Source organism: Malaya genurostris, chromosome 2, assembly GCF_030247185.1.
Source record: "Malaya genurostris strain Urasoe2022 chromosome 2, Malgen_1.1, whole genome shotgun sequence".
In the NCBI taxonomy this organism is placed as follows: domain Eukaryota; kingdom Metazoa; phylum Arthropoda; class Insecta; order Diptera; family Culicidae; genus Malaya; species Malaya genurostris.
This window is the reverse complement of record NC_080571.1, coordinates 180,399,682-180,417,791: the sequence shown is the minus strand read 5'-3', so window position 1 is coordinate 180,417,791 and position 18,110 is coordinate 180,399,682. Positions and strand designations below refer to the sequence as shown.

At 38.4% G+C, this 18,110-nt stretch overlaps 1 protein-coding gene across 3 annotated transcripts in view; it reads left to right on the top strand.

Annotated features, from left to right (window-relative positions):
- The window catches only part of LOC131432575 (cartilage oligomeric matrix protein), a 1,247,904-nt gene that overhangs the window by 1,141,376 nt on the left and 88,418 nt on the right, over positions 1-18,110 (top strand). Inside the window, exon 18 of one of the 3 annotated variants that reach the window (XM_058598921.1) lies at positions 15,832-15,998. The exons of the other annotated variants lie outside the window; for them this stretch is intronic. Coding sequence (XP_058454904.1) covers positions 15,832-15,908 — 77 coding nt within the window. The 3' untranslated portion in view covers positions 15,909-15,998. Of the gene's footprint in view, positions 1-15,831; positions 15,999-18,110 lie in introns of those variants that run through there. 3 annotated transcript variants of the gene reach the window in all.

The window sequence follows — 18,110 nt, the reverse complement described above, 5'->3', positions numbered from 1 at the left end:
ACATACTACACGCTATATATTGGCGTTATTTATCTTCCGCCTGATCGCATCAATGATCTATCATTGTTCGAACAACATCTGAGCTCACTCTCGCAAGTTGAAAATCAAATGGCTCTTCACGACAAAATTATCATTGTGGGTGACTATAATTTCCACGGCATTAAATGGTCTCGCTCCTCTTCTAATTATTTATTCCCCGATATAGCCCATTCGTCTAAAATCCCTTCCTCCCTTATGCTTTTGGACAGCTATAATACTGCTGGATTAGTTCAGTTAAACCATAATCACAATAGTAACAATCGTTTGCTTGATCTCTGTTTCGTTAGTCAATAACTCAGAAACACTTGCTCTGTTATTCTTGCTCCTTCTCCGCTTGTTAAAACCTGCCATCACCATCCCCCACTCCATATTTCCATTCATGGATGTCCGCCTGTTGTGTTCAACAAAGTTTCTGAATCATTTTTTTACGACTACAGGAATGGAAATTTTGAAGCAATGAATAGGTATTTATTAGCTTTCGATTGGAACTCCGTATTATCGAACTGCGATTGTAACTCTGCTGTTTCTCTCTGGACGCAGATCATTTCCGATGCTATAGAGCAATTTGTACCTAAGAAATTACAACAAAAATCTAGTTATCCACCCTGGTCAAACCAAACTCTTAAACGTTTTAAACGAGCCAAACGAACTGCTTTAAAAAAGTACAGTAAACATCCATCTGTATTACTAAGGTCTTATTACCTGTTTCATAACAATCGTTACAAACGATTATATAAAGCGCTCCACTATGCCTATCACCGTCGCATCCAGAACAATCTTAGAACTCATCCTAAAAAGTTTTGGAACCACGTAAATGATCAGAGAAAAGAAACTGATCTGCCTAATCATATGTCTCTTGGCAACCTACAAGCATCAACCACGTCCAAAATTTGTGATCTTTTTTGCAAACAATTCAGCAGCGTCTTTTGCGAAGAATCATTGTCTAATCATCACATTCTTGAAGCTGCGAATAATGTCCCACTACGCTCCCCTATTGGATCATGCCCTGTTGTCACAATGGATACAATGAAAACGGCATGCACCAAGCTGAAAAAATCAACAAGTGCTGGGCCTGATGGCATTCCGTCTATAGTTCTCAAAAAGTGTTCGGAAAGTTAATTAGCTCCATTGGTGATATTATTTAATACATCCTTACGCTCTGGAATTTTTCCCGAACCATGGAAGAAATCATTCATCTTCCCCGTATTTAAAAAAGGCAATAAATGTGAATTATCGAACTACAGAGGAATTGCCGCTTTGTGTGCTGTATCTAAGCTCTTTGAATTAGTCGTTTTGGATTTCATCATACACAATTGCTCTAATTATATATCTTCAACTCAGCACGGTTTCATGCCAAAACGATCTACATCTACGAATCTTGTGTGTTATACTTCCTATGTCATTCAGTCGTTACAGGCGCGACAGCAGGTTGACGCTATATATACTGACTTCTCCGCTGCTTTTGATAAAATAAATCACCAAATAGCTATTGCTAAACTTGGAAGACTTGGATTCAGCGGTCCTTTTTTATTATTATTATTATTATTATTATTAAATTTATTCATCTGACAATAAAATGGTCTTAATGAATTGGTTTAGTCAAGTCATAAAATTGTAGATCGCTGTACTTTCTGCACGAATTTGTGTGATGGTTCATCAAATTCAAAAAAGGTGTTCAACGGTGCCAAATGTCCTCAAGCATGATGTTATCGGTTCGTAATACCCGAACGTCGTTCGATGAAATCTCGGCTGAAATAAACTGGAAGAGCGCAGTGATCGTTGTGAAGCATGAAAATCGAGTTGAGACAAAATCTTCGGTGAGTCGATATCCCCGTTGATCAGTTTTGCCACGAAAGTAGACAGGAACTGGCAACAATCCATTGGGCCATCACACACTTTAGTCCTTATTTATATGGAAGAAAGTTTCTTGTCAAAACAGATCACAGACCATTGGTTTATCGATGAAAAATCCTTCTTCATAAATAACAAGACATTTAGACCTCGAAGAATTCGACTTCGAAGTAGAGAACGTACAAGGTAAATTAAATGTAGGAGCGGACGCGCTCTCTAGGATTAAAATAAACACAGACATGTTATGTAATATGTCTATTTTAAAGGTTCAAACTAGAGCCGACAAAAGGAAACAAAATGACAAAAATATTATTCAGCAAGAGAAAAACCTTAATGATTCGTTACATACTGAGCCTGATCAACTCAAAGTATTTAAATCAATCAATATAAATGAAGTACACACTGAAATGAAAATCTTATTTATATTCATTAGATTTGTCATATGAATCATATGCAGAATATAATTCATAGAAATTATATGAAAACTTATAATCTTTATTTAATGTGTACGTCAAATCTAAATGGACGTTATCATAATGAAAGTTATGAAAATATCCCATATAATTTATATGGAAATCCAATGAAAGTCGTGAATAGTTGTGTCCTCGATATTCATCAACTGCTCCAGACCATTTCTTCAGGAAGTTCCGCATCTCAATGTAATTTTAAATTGCTGACAAGACAGCTCATCCAACTTCGTTCAAGGATATTCGTTAACGGACCATGAAATATATATCCGGTACATTTCATTACTCTATCTGTCTAGTAAGATTCATTTTTTTTATTTTCAGTCTCGGGATCTCACTTCTTTTTCGCAAATATCATGAGGTGCTCCCCTACCGAATGGAATATTAGTAAAGCTTGAATCCTCAACGAAAAGTAGTTCTGCTATTATCTGCTTATCAATTATCTGCTATTCGTATGACCTCCATTGAAAGTTATATATATATATATATATATATATATATATATATATATATATATATATATATATATATATATATATATATATATATATATATATATATATATATATATATATATATATATATATATATATATATATACATATATATATATATATATATATATATATATATATATATATATATATATATATATATATATATATATATATATATATATAAATAAATAAATAAATTTTATAAAACTAGTCATATGGTATATATGAACCTATCTAAATAAATTCGAAGTGAATATAATATGCGCATCATAAATTGTTTCAATGTATGTTGTACGGATATCTAGTAATGGTTATAAGACGCGCCAATAAATTTGACTCAGACTGGAAATTTCGTTCGTTATATGGAAATCCTGTAAAAATAACGTTAAGAAGAGTTTTATGTTTCATAAGATTATCTCATATATTTGACATGATGTTGAACACATCTTGTAACTATTATTGGAAATGCTAATAGTGCAAAATCATTAGAATATCATATAATGTGGAAAAGAAAATTTAGCTCAGTGCATAACATGCCAAATTTAAGCATTGAAAAATCGTCGACAAATAATATAGATGGCCTTAAAATTTCAATTAAAAAATATCACAAAAAGGATTTGGATCCGGAAGAAAATCAAGAATTCCGCATGGGACCATGAGACCTTTGATTTGAATCTAAGTTTGTTGAAATCGGTTCAGCCATCTCCGAGAAAACCTAGTGAGAATAACTCACTAGGTTTTCTCGGAGATGGCTGAACCGATTTGGACAAACGAATCGATAGTCATTATTAGTAGGTCGATTCCGGCTATCCTGTTTCTCGGTATTCGGTTCCGGAAGTATCGTAAATAGTGGTCATATGTACCAAAATGATTCTCACTCACTTTTCTCAGCGATGGTTTGACCGATTTCCATAATAGTAGATTCATATGAAAGGTATTTCGGTTTCATGAGGAATTCCTGAATTTCATCCGAATCCGACTTCCGGTTCCGGAGTTATAGGGTAAAGTGTGTTCAACATTGTACACCGTCACTTAAACTGGCGAAACAAAATAACGTAAAAATTTTTCTAAACTGGTCTCAAAACTACACAAATCGATAGTCATTATCAGTAGGCTACCAAACAAACCGATTCCGGCTATCTTGGTTCCCGGTATCCGGTTCCGAAAGTACCGGAAATAGTGATCATTTGTACCAAAATGTATCTAATTCACTTTTCTTAGCGAGGAAATAAACAATTCATGGAAATATAAAAAAGGTGTTATAATTAAATATCCTAGTATCTTAAGAACAGCTAATTTTGGAAGAAATGATATCCAAATTTATTGCCTTTAACCTGCAGAGTAATATTCTACTGTTTAAATGATTATCTTTTATCGAGAACTAGAAATTTCGAATATATATTGTACCATATTGATTTCCTATAACTTCTTCCTTGACGCCATTTTCTTACGATGAACGGTTACTCAATTACAACGAGAAGAACTTGATCATTTGCATACACCCGTAAACTGTTTCGCTGTAACTTCTTCATTTTTCAAATGGCACGGATGGGATAGTCATCAATCTGTCGGTTTTAATAACAGCTTTAAAATAAAAATTATCAAAAAAAAAATTTAAAACCTTGATTTTTTTTATTTAACTTTTTCGGATTATTTTGTAATTATTGAGAAAAAAAATCAGCTTTTTTTCGTGTATATTTTTTTAGAGTGCACAATCGATTCCCTACAACTTCTTCCTGAACGCCATTTTTGTACATTTAACGGGTTCCGAGTTACAACGATTTGGAAAAGGCAATTTTTGTGATATGCAAAAATACATACGCCCCTTTTAAAAATCAGTCATGAGTCGGATTGTCCTCTCCATCGCTTCAAAACTCATGGTTTGCCATACTGAAGCCATGTGCAAAGTTTCATCCAAATCGGAGAAGGTCGAGTCTGATGATCTGCTAAGCATTTCTAGAATTGCTCTATAGAACTAATTAGATTAGTTATAGCTACGTTGGAAAGTCTGAATGTTACAGGAAGATGATCTGAGTCAAAGTCAGCATGTGTATTCGGTTCACTACAAATGTGACTTTAATCTGTTAGAACCAGATCAATTGTAGAGGGATTTTTCACGGAAGAGAAGCAAGTCGGATTACTGAGATGAAGAAATGCGAGGTAACCAGTCAAGAGTTGATTATGCAGCATTTTACAATTACTATTATTTTGCCTACTATTCCACTGGACATGCTTTGCATTTAAGTCGCCTATTACGAAAAACTACGGTCGATATCTTGTTAGTTTTAGCAAATCGCCTTTAAAGAAATTTTATTGTTCGCCGATGCATTGGAAAGCAAATATCCTACAGCGATGAAATAAATTCCATGAATGGTTTCAACTTCTATTCCCAAGCTTTCAATAACTTTGAAGAAAGGTAAAATTCAATGTATAATTTGCCATTGGACAAAAATGGCAACTCCACCACCCATTCCAATAAACCTGTCAAATCGATGAACCACATAACGTGAATTGCTTTTCAATTTGACATTTGGTTTAAGAAATGTTTCTGACACAATGGCAATATGAATTTTGTGAACTTTGAGAAAATTATAAAATTCATCTTCACTCGATTTTTAAGATCGAGCATTCCAATTTAATATATTCAAATAATTAATTAACATCACTTTTAAATTTTAAATACATTATAATATTATTTGCAAATTGTCATTAAATTTAAAAATCTTCAAAAAGTTATGAAGTCGAATTCATTCGGATGATCATTTGAAAAAGTTGATCTTGTAGGTAGATAATTTTGTTTTCTGTTATATCGCCTAAATCGACTTCGTTTAAAGAAGCGAATGGCATTGAAAGAATATTGGTAGGTAGATTGATCTACCTGTTACACTAGTGCAACTACCATTAGAAGAAGATGACTTGGCCGATCTACCTATTAATAAATTGTTTTCGTTAGAAGATGAACAGTGTTTTAATTATTTACATTAGAAGAATTAAGAGAGAGTTGTCTACCTGTTACCAAAGCGTAACTGTCATTTGAAGAAGATGACGACGAGGTCGATCTATCTGTTAACAAATTGTTTTCGTTGGAAGAAGAACTGGTATTCCTACCTGTTTTGTGGTTTTAAATTCGAAGAAATAAGTGCCTTAGAAAAATTAGGCGTGGCATTTGTAACGGTTTTTTGATTTTCAGGTTTGTTCTGTAAATATAAAGTCGTTGATTTGATTTTCAAATAATTGGATTTATGATTTCCATCGCAATTTGAAAACTTATGAGTGGTTTCATTCATTTGATAAAAAGCAATGTCCTGGCATTACATTCCTTTTGTGGAATTTGGCCTTTCTGTTTCAACAGACTTCGCAGCCGATTTATAGTGTACAGAATCATTGCATGGCTAGTACTATGGATCCTACTGACACTAAGAATCCTTCCAGGTCGGGGCTCGAACATACGCCAACTGGCTTGTAAGACCAGCGTCCTATGCATTGAGCCGCCAACCCGGGTCAAATTCATTTGATAAACGTCTTTCGAATGCGATTTACCACAATTCAAACACCGTATATCCATATGACAATTCTTGATTCAATGGCCGAAGCTTTGGCAACGACGACATTGCGTTAAGTTTGCAACACGATTATGCCGTTTATAATGTTCCCAATGAATTTTAATGTGTGAAACGTACTTTTTCTAAAGTTTTCAAATTTTTTACATCTTACAGTTTTTACATTTTACATTGAAGTGTATTAGATAAAGTTCATGGGAAATTCCAGAGCGTGGTTTTGAAGTACCATTCGCTCTATTTCACAAGTATTACTTGCGAAGTGGCAAAACCAAGCAATTATTTTAGTTCATTTTTAATTTCATCAGTACTTTGATCATTTGATAAGCCTTTCAAGACAGCCTTGAGATGTCTGTCAGATTTGATATCATATGAATAAAATTTATGAAGTTTCTCGGACAAATATAGGATAAGACGTTCGTGATCTTCCAATCCATCAACCAAGACTCGACATTTTGCTCTTCGTCCGATTTGAAATTAAACTTTCACTTCCGGGAGAAAAGTAGAAAGCTCAGTACGGAGTGTTTGAAGTCGGAAAACATCACCGTCACTGGAGGCATAGATTGTTGTTTCTTCCCAGAACGACAAGCGTCCATTTTGGGAATTTTTGAAAAAATCTCTTATGTCTCTACAATCCGATTCAGGAAGAATATCGTAAATATTGTTAGACGGCATAGGATTAACGGAAGGAATGTCCGTTCGTTATTTTTTATTTTTACATTCCGATTCTATAAGATCGTCTTTTGTATTAAAAAATTTAGAATAGCGGATTAAGACTTGTTCCGTATTGAATTATTTTTAGCCGTAGGCTTGTTGCTTTTCCGGTTGGATGTAGGCATTTCGAAGAATATAAATTAACTAGGCAAAAGTAGTCTTCGATTAGACTCCTAGTTTCTATAAGTCTTTATGAAGACTGATTTTTTTTAGTCTTAATAAAGACTGATTAGTTTGAAGAATAATTCTTGAATTGAATGACTACCCTTAAAAGGCTGATAAATTTCTTAGTCTTGAAAAAGACTGATTATATTAGAGTATCACTGTTTGTATTACCTTGGGAAAGGCTAACTAATTGTTAGTCTTTTAAAAGACTGGTAGTGATTCAGGTAGCCTTGAAAACGACTGAAGCCTTGAATCAATGAAACTTTAGGTAGGCAGAAAAAATTTCCAGGAGCCAAGAGCTATACGCGTGCGGTGCGAACGTCTGTTCAACACCGACTGATAATGTTCAACTCTGCTAATAGATTGAATCGCACTGGATATTTTGTTCATTAACGAGGAAGTGTTATCGAACTGTCACGCGCGCCAAGTTGATGAACCACTTGTTGGTATAGATTGCCATCATCCTCCTTTGTTGGCTGAATTACTTACTCTTACTCTTTCAGTCGTAGACCACGCGGGTTTCTGCTGTATACAGGGGGCGTCTCCATTCAACTCGGTTCATGGCTGTTCGCCGCCAGCCTCGGTAGCTGCGAAGGCTCCGCATGTCGTCCTCAATTTGATCGATGCATCTTACCCGCTGCGCGCCTCTTCTTCTTATACCATTCAGATCGTTATCGAGAATCATTTTAACCGGTTTGTTCTCCGACATTCTAACAACATGCCCGGCTACCGTAACCGCCCGACCCTGGCCTTTTAAACGAGGGTTGGTCTTCCCAGTTGGCTGAATTAACATGCTAACAAAAAATCTGTTTCAATGATGTAGAGTTTAATTTTTTGTCATGAATACGACTTACTTTACTATGGGGTGCCTTTTCAAAATTTACACTCTGAGAGAGTGATAAGTTTTCGATCGTGAATATCTCTTGTTGTATCTAACGAATCACCACAATTTTTGCTACAAGCCATCGGAAATATGATCACAGTTTTATGAAAAAGTTTTCAGTTGTGTGACATAATCTCAAATAATTCATAATTAAACTTCCTGAAATGTTTGGTATCAGCGATTATCAAAGCGGAAATCACATTATGAGCATTTACCTTTTTCGTATTTGGAAAGTTCATAGCTCAGTGATCTTTGGAAGAATTTATATAATCTAACTACCAATAGAATCGAAAATTTTCAATTTGAACGTGTATTTCAACAACATTGAAGTTTTTTAATAGTATACTATTGAAAAACCTGTCTAATTTGACCCATTTTAGTACCAGCCAATCAGAACGCGTTCTGAGAAAGAGAACGAAATATGTGCTGCTCCAGCGAAGTGAAAGCTGAATATTTCACTTTTTTTAGTATAGTTATTGATTATAATGGTTCGTTTACTTATATTGTTCATACCTTATGATCAAAAAACTACACGGATCAGCCCAATGTGGTTGTTCGAGCCATTGATGTGGAACAAGGCAATCAAAATTTCTAATGATCTACAATCAAACAGTTTAATCAATCGTCACACTTTTGAATCCGCTATTGGACGAGAGTCTGCCTAGATTTATCTTGATTAGGAACCAACACCGAACATTGTTTGTTTTATAGCCGACGAAATTACACCAATATCCCAAATGTATGCAATTATATCTTTGTACATACTTGCGATACGGGTTTTTCATATTAAAGCTTCTCTTCATCAAGCTTGTGTTCATGTTTTGCGTGCAAGCAGTGATTTTTATAGTGTTGAGTTTCTCTGCCATTCTGCGATTTCGGTTGAAGCGATAAACCTTTTCTCATTATCAATTGAGTTCATCTTATATAAATTAGAAATTAACCTTAAGCACTCAAAATTTACCCCGGGAAGTTGTCAATTTCTCAGGCGAAACGACATAACATGGAATTTCATCCGAGCTCGCATGACACAAGATCAGAGCATACCAATTAAAGCTTCAAATCGTTTTATGTCACTTTTTGTCTTGCTGTCTAGCAACGACGGATATTTTTAGCAAACAAAATAGGACATGCTCGCTACTAATCAAAATTTCAACCATTTATAATTGAAAATATGTGGCTTGATACATTCAAATCGAATCTTAGAAATATTTCCTATCAAGTAATGAAATAATATAAATAATTGATACAAAATATACTGAGCTGTAAGTGTTTAAAACCTGACCACATTTCTACGGGTATTTTTCCTTGAGTTTTTAATTTGCACCCCTATATAGAAAATAAAGATGTGTTCCACATCAAAAGAACCGGAATTTTATTAAAAAACGCAAAATTTCAATTTTTAATAAATTTCTTTATTATCGCCTTCAAAGTGCTCTCCTCCTGCGGCAATACATGCATGCCAACGCTTGATCCAATTTTCCATACAAGTATTATAGGCCGCCGAAGGTATGGCCTTTAGTTCACGCAGCGAATTCTCTTTTATGAGCTCTATGGTCTCAAAACGCGTTCCCCGTAATGGCAATTTGAGTATGGGGAAGAAGAAAAAGTCACACGGGTAGTACGGAGAGTACGGTGCTTGGTTGATGATATTGGTTGAGGTTTTGGCCAAAAACTGCGACACAACCAACGCTGTGTGAGCCGACGCATTATCGTGAAATTCAGCTTTTATGGCACCAGCCGAGAAGCGACGCGTTTCAAACCCAAAACATCAGTTAAAATGTGTTCGGCTGATCCATAAGAGATCTCTCTCTAATCGGTACAAACGATTTTGCAACACGATTTGCTTCGCCGATTCAATGTTTTCTTTAGTAACAGATGTTGTTGGGCGGCAAGGGATCTCATCATGATCCAAGCTTGTACGACCACCTTTGAAGCGTTTATACCACTCGTATGCCTGTGTTTTTCCTAGACACGATTCACCAAAGGCCTTTTCTAACATTTTCAACGTTTTGGAAAACTTAAATCCATTTGCAACACAAAATTTGATGCACGCACGTTGTTCTAAATTTTCATCCGTTATAAAAATCGCCACAAGAAAATTTTTCAACTTCTTTGTATAGACGCCAAACAAATACTAATCGTACGATATGCGTCAAAATTTGATAGAATGTGTATAAAAGTGTTGCCAACGTTGAGAGAATAAAAGTTTACCGGTTGAACAAGCGCGGGAATTTTAAAATGAAAATTACGGTTCTTTTTTTATCATAAGGTACTTCTGATGTTATTTGTTTTTTTTTTTTAAGAAAGTTATAACTATAAAAAAACCACCTTGGTCAAATCTACACTTTCGTCAACTAAAACGTTTAAGAGAAGCTGCACTTCGGCACTATACAATTCGACGTAATCCTACTAACAAACGGCAATTCACTCATGCCAGCAACCATTATTAGGCGTATAATCGCTTCCTCTATTCGAGACATGCTCTACAGATTCTATTCAACCTTGAACAAAACACAAAACGTTTCTGGTCTTTTGTGAATCACAAACGCAAAGAAAGCGGTTTTCTTTCCATGATGACTCTTGGGAATGAAAGTTCTAGTTTGGCTGGTGAGACTGTTTCGTCTACTTCAGGTGGAGTCCAGTCTCAAAGATGTTCCTTGTGATATAATAACATCCAGTTCACTAACGCTGATATACTTACTTTACCTAACAGCTATAGGTCTGGGATGTCCTTTGCTGTATCAAGCATACGTCTCCACATAACTCGGTCCATGGCTGCTCGTCGCCAGCCACTCAAGGCACGGATGCTTCTGAGATCACCCTCCACTTGATCGATCCACCACGCTCGCTGCGCTCCTCTTCTTCTTGTACCAGTCGGATTCGATTCAAGAACCATTTTCACTGGGCTGTCGTCCGAAATCCTTATGACATGCCCAGCCCATCGTAGACGTCTGATTTTAGCTGTCCGTACGATAGGTGGTTCTCCTAGCAGCTGTTGCAATTCGTGATTCATACGCCGTCTCCACGTTCCATCTTCCATCTGCACTCCGCCATAGATGGTCCTCAGTACCTTTCTTTCGAAAACACTGAGGGCGCGTTGGTCCTCTGTCAACATAGTCCAGGTCTCATGGCCATGGAGAACGACCGGTCTAATTAGCGTTTTGTAGATGGTCAATTTCGTGCGGTGGCGTACTTTCCTCGATCGGAGAGTTTTTCTGAGTCCAAAGTACGCACGATTCTCTGCCAAAATACGTCTAAAAATTTTCCTGCTGGTGTCATTATCGGCGGTCACTAATGAGCCCAAATACACGAACTCGTCAACCACCTCGATATCGTTACCGTCTATCAATATTCGTGGTAGGAGGCGTAGTGTTTCTTCTCTAGAGCCTCTTCCTCTCATGTATTTTGTTTTCGACGCATTTATGGCCAGTCCGATACGCCTTTCAGTCCGATGTAGGTTTCCGTCATCTTCTCAAGGTTACGTGTTACAATATCAGTATCGTCAGCGAAGCCAAAAAGTTGTACGGACTTTCGGAAGATCGTGCCACTTGTGTCGATCCTCGCACTTCGAATCACACCTTCCAGGGCAACATTGAACAAGAAACAAGAAAGTCCGTCACCTTGACGTAGCCCTCTCCGAGATTCGAACAACAACAGCCTAGCTTATCGCCCTTTTTGTAGACGGGACATACCACTCAATCCATCCATTCCTGCGGTAGAATGTCCTCCTCCCAAATCCTAGAATTCATTCAGTGCAGCGCTCTAGCCAGTACCTCTCCTCCATGTTTGAGCAGCTCGCCTGGCAACTGATCATTGCCCGCATTTTTATTGTTCCTCAGCTTGCCGATCTCCTCAATTATCTCCGACACATAAGGGGCTGGGAATCTGTCGTCGGCTGAGCGTGCACCCAGATTGATTCCTAAAGCGTTCTCTATATCTTGTGTTTCGCCATTCAGATGCTCGTCATAGTACTGCTTCCACCTGTCGATCAACTTACGTTCGTTCGTGAGAAGGTTACCACTGGTATCTCTGGACATTTCGGCGTGTGGCGTGTAGCTCTTACGTGAGCGGTTCACCTTTTCATAGAACTTTCGTGTATCATTTGCGCGGTACAGCTGTTCCATCGCTTGGCGATCTTGGTCTTCCTGGTGGCGCTTTTTCCTAAGGAAAGCAGTGTTCTGTCTGTTTCGTGCCTGTCTGTATCGTTCCTCGTTCGCCCTCGTGCGGTGTTGCAGCATCCTCGCCCTTGTTGCATTCTTCTCTTCGACCAACTGCTGACATTCGCCGTCAAATCAGTCATTTCCTCGTTTCGATAACCTCGTACCTAGAACGGTTGTAGCAGTGCTACTCACAGCGGACCTTATGTTCCTCCAGCCGTCTTCAAGAGTCGCCGCGCCAAGCTGCTCTTCCGTTGATACCACTAATTCCAGTTGTTACGCGTATTCCTCTGCAGTACGAATGCAACGTAGCTGCTCGAGATTGAGTTCCGGCGTTCCTGTGCGACGAGTATTGTGCACCGTCGATAGTTTTGAGCGCATACAAACCGCGACAAGGTAGTGGTCAGAATCAATGTTGGCACTGCGGTAAGTGCGGACATTGATGACGTCGGAGAAGAATCGCCCGTCGATGAGAACGTGGTAGATTTGATTTTCCGTATGTTGATCAGGTGATCTCCAGGTGGCTTTGTGGATATCTTTGCGGGGGAAGAAGGTGCTTCGGAGTACATTCCTCTTCCTCGGGAGACTGCAAAGTTTACGCATCGTTGACCGTTATCGTTTGTTACCGCGTGCAGGCTCTCCAGCCCGATCACGGGCCTGTACATTGCCTCCCGGCCTACCTGAGCATTCATGTCGCCGATGACGAGTTTTACATCCCGCCGTTTACAGCTGTCGTAGGTTCGTTCCAGCTGCGCGTAGAATGCTTCCTTCTCGTCATCGGGTCTCGTCTCATGTGGGCAGTGCACGTTGATGATGCTGTAATTGAAGAAACGGCCCTTGATCTTCAATACGCACATTCTATGACTGTTTGGCTGCCACCCATTCACGCGCTGGCGCATCTTGCCCAACACTACAAATCCCGTTCCTAGAACGTTGGTTGTGCCACAGCTCTGGTAAAAGGTAGCCGCTCGATGCCCACTTTTCCACACCTTTTGTCCCGTCCAACAAAGTTCCTGCAGTGCTACGACATCGATGCCGCGGGTTTGAAGCTCATCATGCATTCGGTCGTATCCTGGGAAGCCAAGCGATTTGCAGTTCCATGTACCAAGCTTCCAACAGTAGTCCTTTGTTCGTTGCGTAGGTCTTTGACGATTATTCCGAGTCGTATTTCCTTCTTGATCGTTCGTAACATATGTTTTCCGGACGGCTTGTTAGGCTTGCACCAACCTCCTGTCTCGCCGGAGGGCCATCGTGTCAGCACTGTTTAGAGTCCCACACTGACACAAGGACGGTAATTAGCCGCTCCTAACATGGAGAACAGACGCTGTTTCGAGCCTCGCTCTCTGTAAAGAGAAGGCAAGCCCTTCCCTGTCAGCATACGACCAAGGTCCCACCGGGGTTGGTTATCCGATCTTTCATATGGTTGCTCGTACCCCAGCCGGCCCCGCGGGGAGGTAGGGATAGGAGTTACTGGACAAGAGGCTAAGAACCACATTGGGGCCTGAATTGCGCATTGTCTAGTCCAACCAACTGATATACTCACTGCATTGAATAAGTTGAAATCATCATCATCGTCTGGACCAGATGGCATTCCTGCTATTATATTAAAAATATGTGCAAATGCATTCGAAGTATGTAGGATGGGGCACGGGTGAGTACGATTTATACTGATCTCAAAGCAGCCTTCGATCACGTGGATCACGCTATTATGCTTGCGAAAATTCGAAAACTGGGTAGTTCCAAAACGTTCACTTAATTTATCAGATCGTATCTTGTTGGTCGAACACTTTTTGTCTAACTAGGAAATAACGAGTCAACTTTCTCCAACTTTTCAGACGTACCTCAGGGTAGCAACCTAGGACCTTTGCTGTTTTCTTTATTTTTAATGATGTCTGCTTTATCCTTTATTTAATGATGTCTGCTTTATGCTGTTCTTTAGAGCTGCACTATTTCCGGAGAAAGTCTCAAGAAAGTATCAGTTGTAAGAGATTTTGGTTTTCTACTGGATACTCAGCTGTCTTTTAGAGGCCACTACTTTCGTATTATTGCTCAAGCATCTTGGATTTATATTCAAAATATCAAAATAGTTCACAGATCCATATTGTCCTAGATCACTGTACTTCACCCTTGTGCGATCAGTCCTAGGAACTTCATCTGTAGTTTGGTGTCCTTACGTAGATGTCTGGACTAAGCGAATTGAATCAGTTCAAGCTAGGTTAATTCATTATGCTCTTAGGTCTCTGTCATGGCTTAACCCTACAGAATTACCACCCTGTACAGATCGCTGCAGATTGCTTGGTATAGACACGCTTGAAAAGGAGAAAAGTCTTTAGCGCCGCTTTTATTGGAAAATTATTAATCGGTTAAATTGACGCTCCATATATACTTTCTCCAGTTGATATTAATGTACCACCTAGAACTTTAAGATCAAGTAACTTTTTAAGACTTGACCATTAACGTACTAATTATGGACAGCACGAACCCATAAGGGGAATGTGTTGTATTTTTAGCAATGTATATGATTTTTTCGACTTTTCCATTTGATGTGATAATTTTAAAGATAGACTAAAGAGATTTGCTTAGTGTATAAGAATTTATGTAAAAACCAATATGTCAATTATGTAATATGAAACTGTTTTAATTTATATTCTGTCAGTTCAGCCAACCAATAAAATAAGAAGATATAAGAAATAAGAGGAGTTTTTATTTCAAAATGAAGGTAGCTTCTGTTTGGATCTTCAGTTAGACTTTTCCTCTTCCAATGCTTCATGTAGCCTTTGTTTTACATTTCTTTTGTGAAATTTGACTTTCTGTTTCAACATACTTCGAGCCAATTCATAGTATACAGAACCATTTCATGACAGGTGCTACGGTCCTACTGAAACTAAGAATTCTTCCATGTCGGGACTTGAACATACGACCACTAGCTTATAAGACCAGCGCCCTATGCATTAAACCGCCAACCTAGGTTAATTGAATGGATTAACATAACATATTAATATGGCATCTTTTCACCACTAGATGGATTGAAGCCAGTTTTAATCGATCAATTCTTCGATTTACTACTAGCTACAACATATCAAAAAATGAGTAAAATCATATTCCTGGTTTCGAGATAATTAATCATTGAATTTTATTTTCGAAATAGGATCCAAACACATTTTTTATGCAGAATATTCATTCACGATATTGTCGAGAACACAAGATGAATCGAGTCAATCGTTTTAGAGAAATGAGTTTTTAATATTTTCTATGAATTTCTGCGTATGTCAATCCGACATATCTGACAAGGCTTTCTTACAATGCACAGTTGTCCGGATCCACATTTTAGGGAGACAAAAACATTTCTGGATTAGCTTTATACTTTGGAGCTTTGATGTCTTCAGAACAAATGATTATCTGTCACTGATCATTTGAAATTTTTTTGAACGATTTTATATCTTAAATTAAAAATTCGACAAACCATGACTATATCGTAATCATTTTTTTTTTCTTCTGCAGATAATGTTCCAGAAGCGATATATAGAGAACTACCTCCTCGTCTACAGATGGAAGTCCAAATTGATTATAAAACGTGACACTATTATATGCGAAGCAAATAATCGAAACGTATTCGTTTATGGCTGCTTTTTTATGTACATGATATAATATTAGAAATAAACACATATACTTTCAAGAAAGTTTTGATTGAGTCTTATTCAGAGATCAAATTTGAGGAAAATTTGTGGACGAAAAGAAACGCTATACTACATCTCTTTTTATCAGCAGATTCTCGCTACAATAACTGCCTTTAATGTTAAATAAATAAGCTCACTTGCAGCTGCGTAAACAAGTTTGTCCACCTTGCATTCACAGTAAGTGTTCATGCCATCCAGCCAGACACGTTTACAGGAGGGAGGAGTTCAAGGGTTCAATTCCCCTTCTCACGAAACTCAAGAAACCTACACCGGATACAGCTTAAACATCTTATGAACCAACAATTATTTCGATCCATGGATTGACTTTGCATCGCGCTTTCATGTGACACATAGCCGTCAGTTCGCTTAGTGGCACTGTATCAATTCAGCTCGGTGTCAATCTTGTTCTTGTCATGTACGTTTTTTATAGATTTTTTTTTGAAATTTTCTGATTTTTTGGGTATGTTTTATTTCTGTGCGTCGTAACGACGGTCTCGTTATTTATTTCAAAAGTTTATTTCGTGCTGAATCCAGTGATTGTCTATTCGGGGCTAAAAGGTCTATGTTTCTATTCAAATTTAATATCACATTCTTAGAAAAGAGTGACAAAAATTCAAGCAAAACGTGCAATGTATCCAGAAAAACAATCAAATAGCTTTCAATAATAACTCAGCATAAATTATTCTTTACAGCAAGTATTATTCTTAGTAGCAAGTTTCAAAATGGTACCTATATTTTCGGCGAGCAGGATTATGTCTCACAAAAAGTTGAAATAAATAAAGAATCCACTCGAAAATGTCTTCAACTTATTTCACGCTCATGAGGTATCTCGAAATTTGGCACCCCAATCCAGGCATGTCCAAACACTGCACTGCACCGCGTGAATCATATAACCACTACCACCGCGTGTATTGAGAATGCCATTGCGTACCAGTGCACAAAGAGGAACACGAAACGCTTCGGTAATTAGCCACGGTGCTGGTGGCGGAGTTTTATTTTCGGCGCTGGTGTTTCAAGCTTCGGCATACACCGAAACCGCGTGTTTTCAGTTTCGTTGAACACCGAAGCCGAATGTTTTGAATTTCGCGAAGGCACCGAAGAGCACTCATGCGTTACTTACCATACCTAACAGCTATAGGCGTGGGGTGTTCTTTGCTGTATCAAGCATACGTCTTCACTCGGTCCATGGCTGCTCGTCGCCAGCTACTCAAGGCACGGATGCTTCTGAGATCACCCTCCACTTGATCGATCCACCTTGCTCGCTGTGCTCCTCTTCTTCTTGTACCAGTCGAATTAGATTCAAGAACCATTTTCACTGGGCTGCCGTCCGACATCCTTATCACATGCCCAGCCCATCGTAGACGTCCGATTTTAATTGTCCGTACGATGGGTGGTTCTCCTAGCAGCTGTTGCAATTCGTGATTCATACGCCGTCTCCACGTTCCGTCTTCCATCTGCACTCCGCCATAGATGGTCCTCAATACCTTTCCTTTGAAATCACTGAGGGCGCGTTGGTCCTCTGCTCAAAATAGTCCATGTCTCGTTTCCATAGAGAACAACCGGTCTAATGAGCGTTTTGTAGATGGCCAATTTCGTGCGTTGGCGTACTTTTCTCGATCGGAGGGTTTTTCTGAGTCCAAAGTACGCACGATTCCCTGCCAAAATACGTCTATGAATTTCTCTGCTGGTGTCATTATCGTCGGTCACCAGTGAGCCCAAATACACGAACTCGTCAACCACCTCGATATCGTCACCGCCTATCAATATTCGTGGTAGGAGGCGTAGTGTTTCTTCTCTAGAGCCTCTTCCTCTCATGTATTTTGTTTTTGACGCATTTATGGCCAGTCCGATACGCCTTTCAGCTTTCAGTCCGATGTAAGTTTCCGTCATCTTCACAAGGCTACGTGTCACAATATCAATATCGTCAGCAAAGTCAAAAAGTTGTACGGACTTTCGGAAGATGTGTAACGTGAAACTCGTGTCGATCCTCGCTCTTCGAATCACACCTTCCAAGGCAATATTGAACATGATGCAAGAAAGTCCATCAAATTGACGTAGCCCTCTCCTAGATCCGAAGGGACTAGAGAGCTCCCCAAGATACTC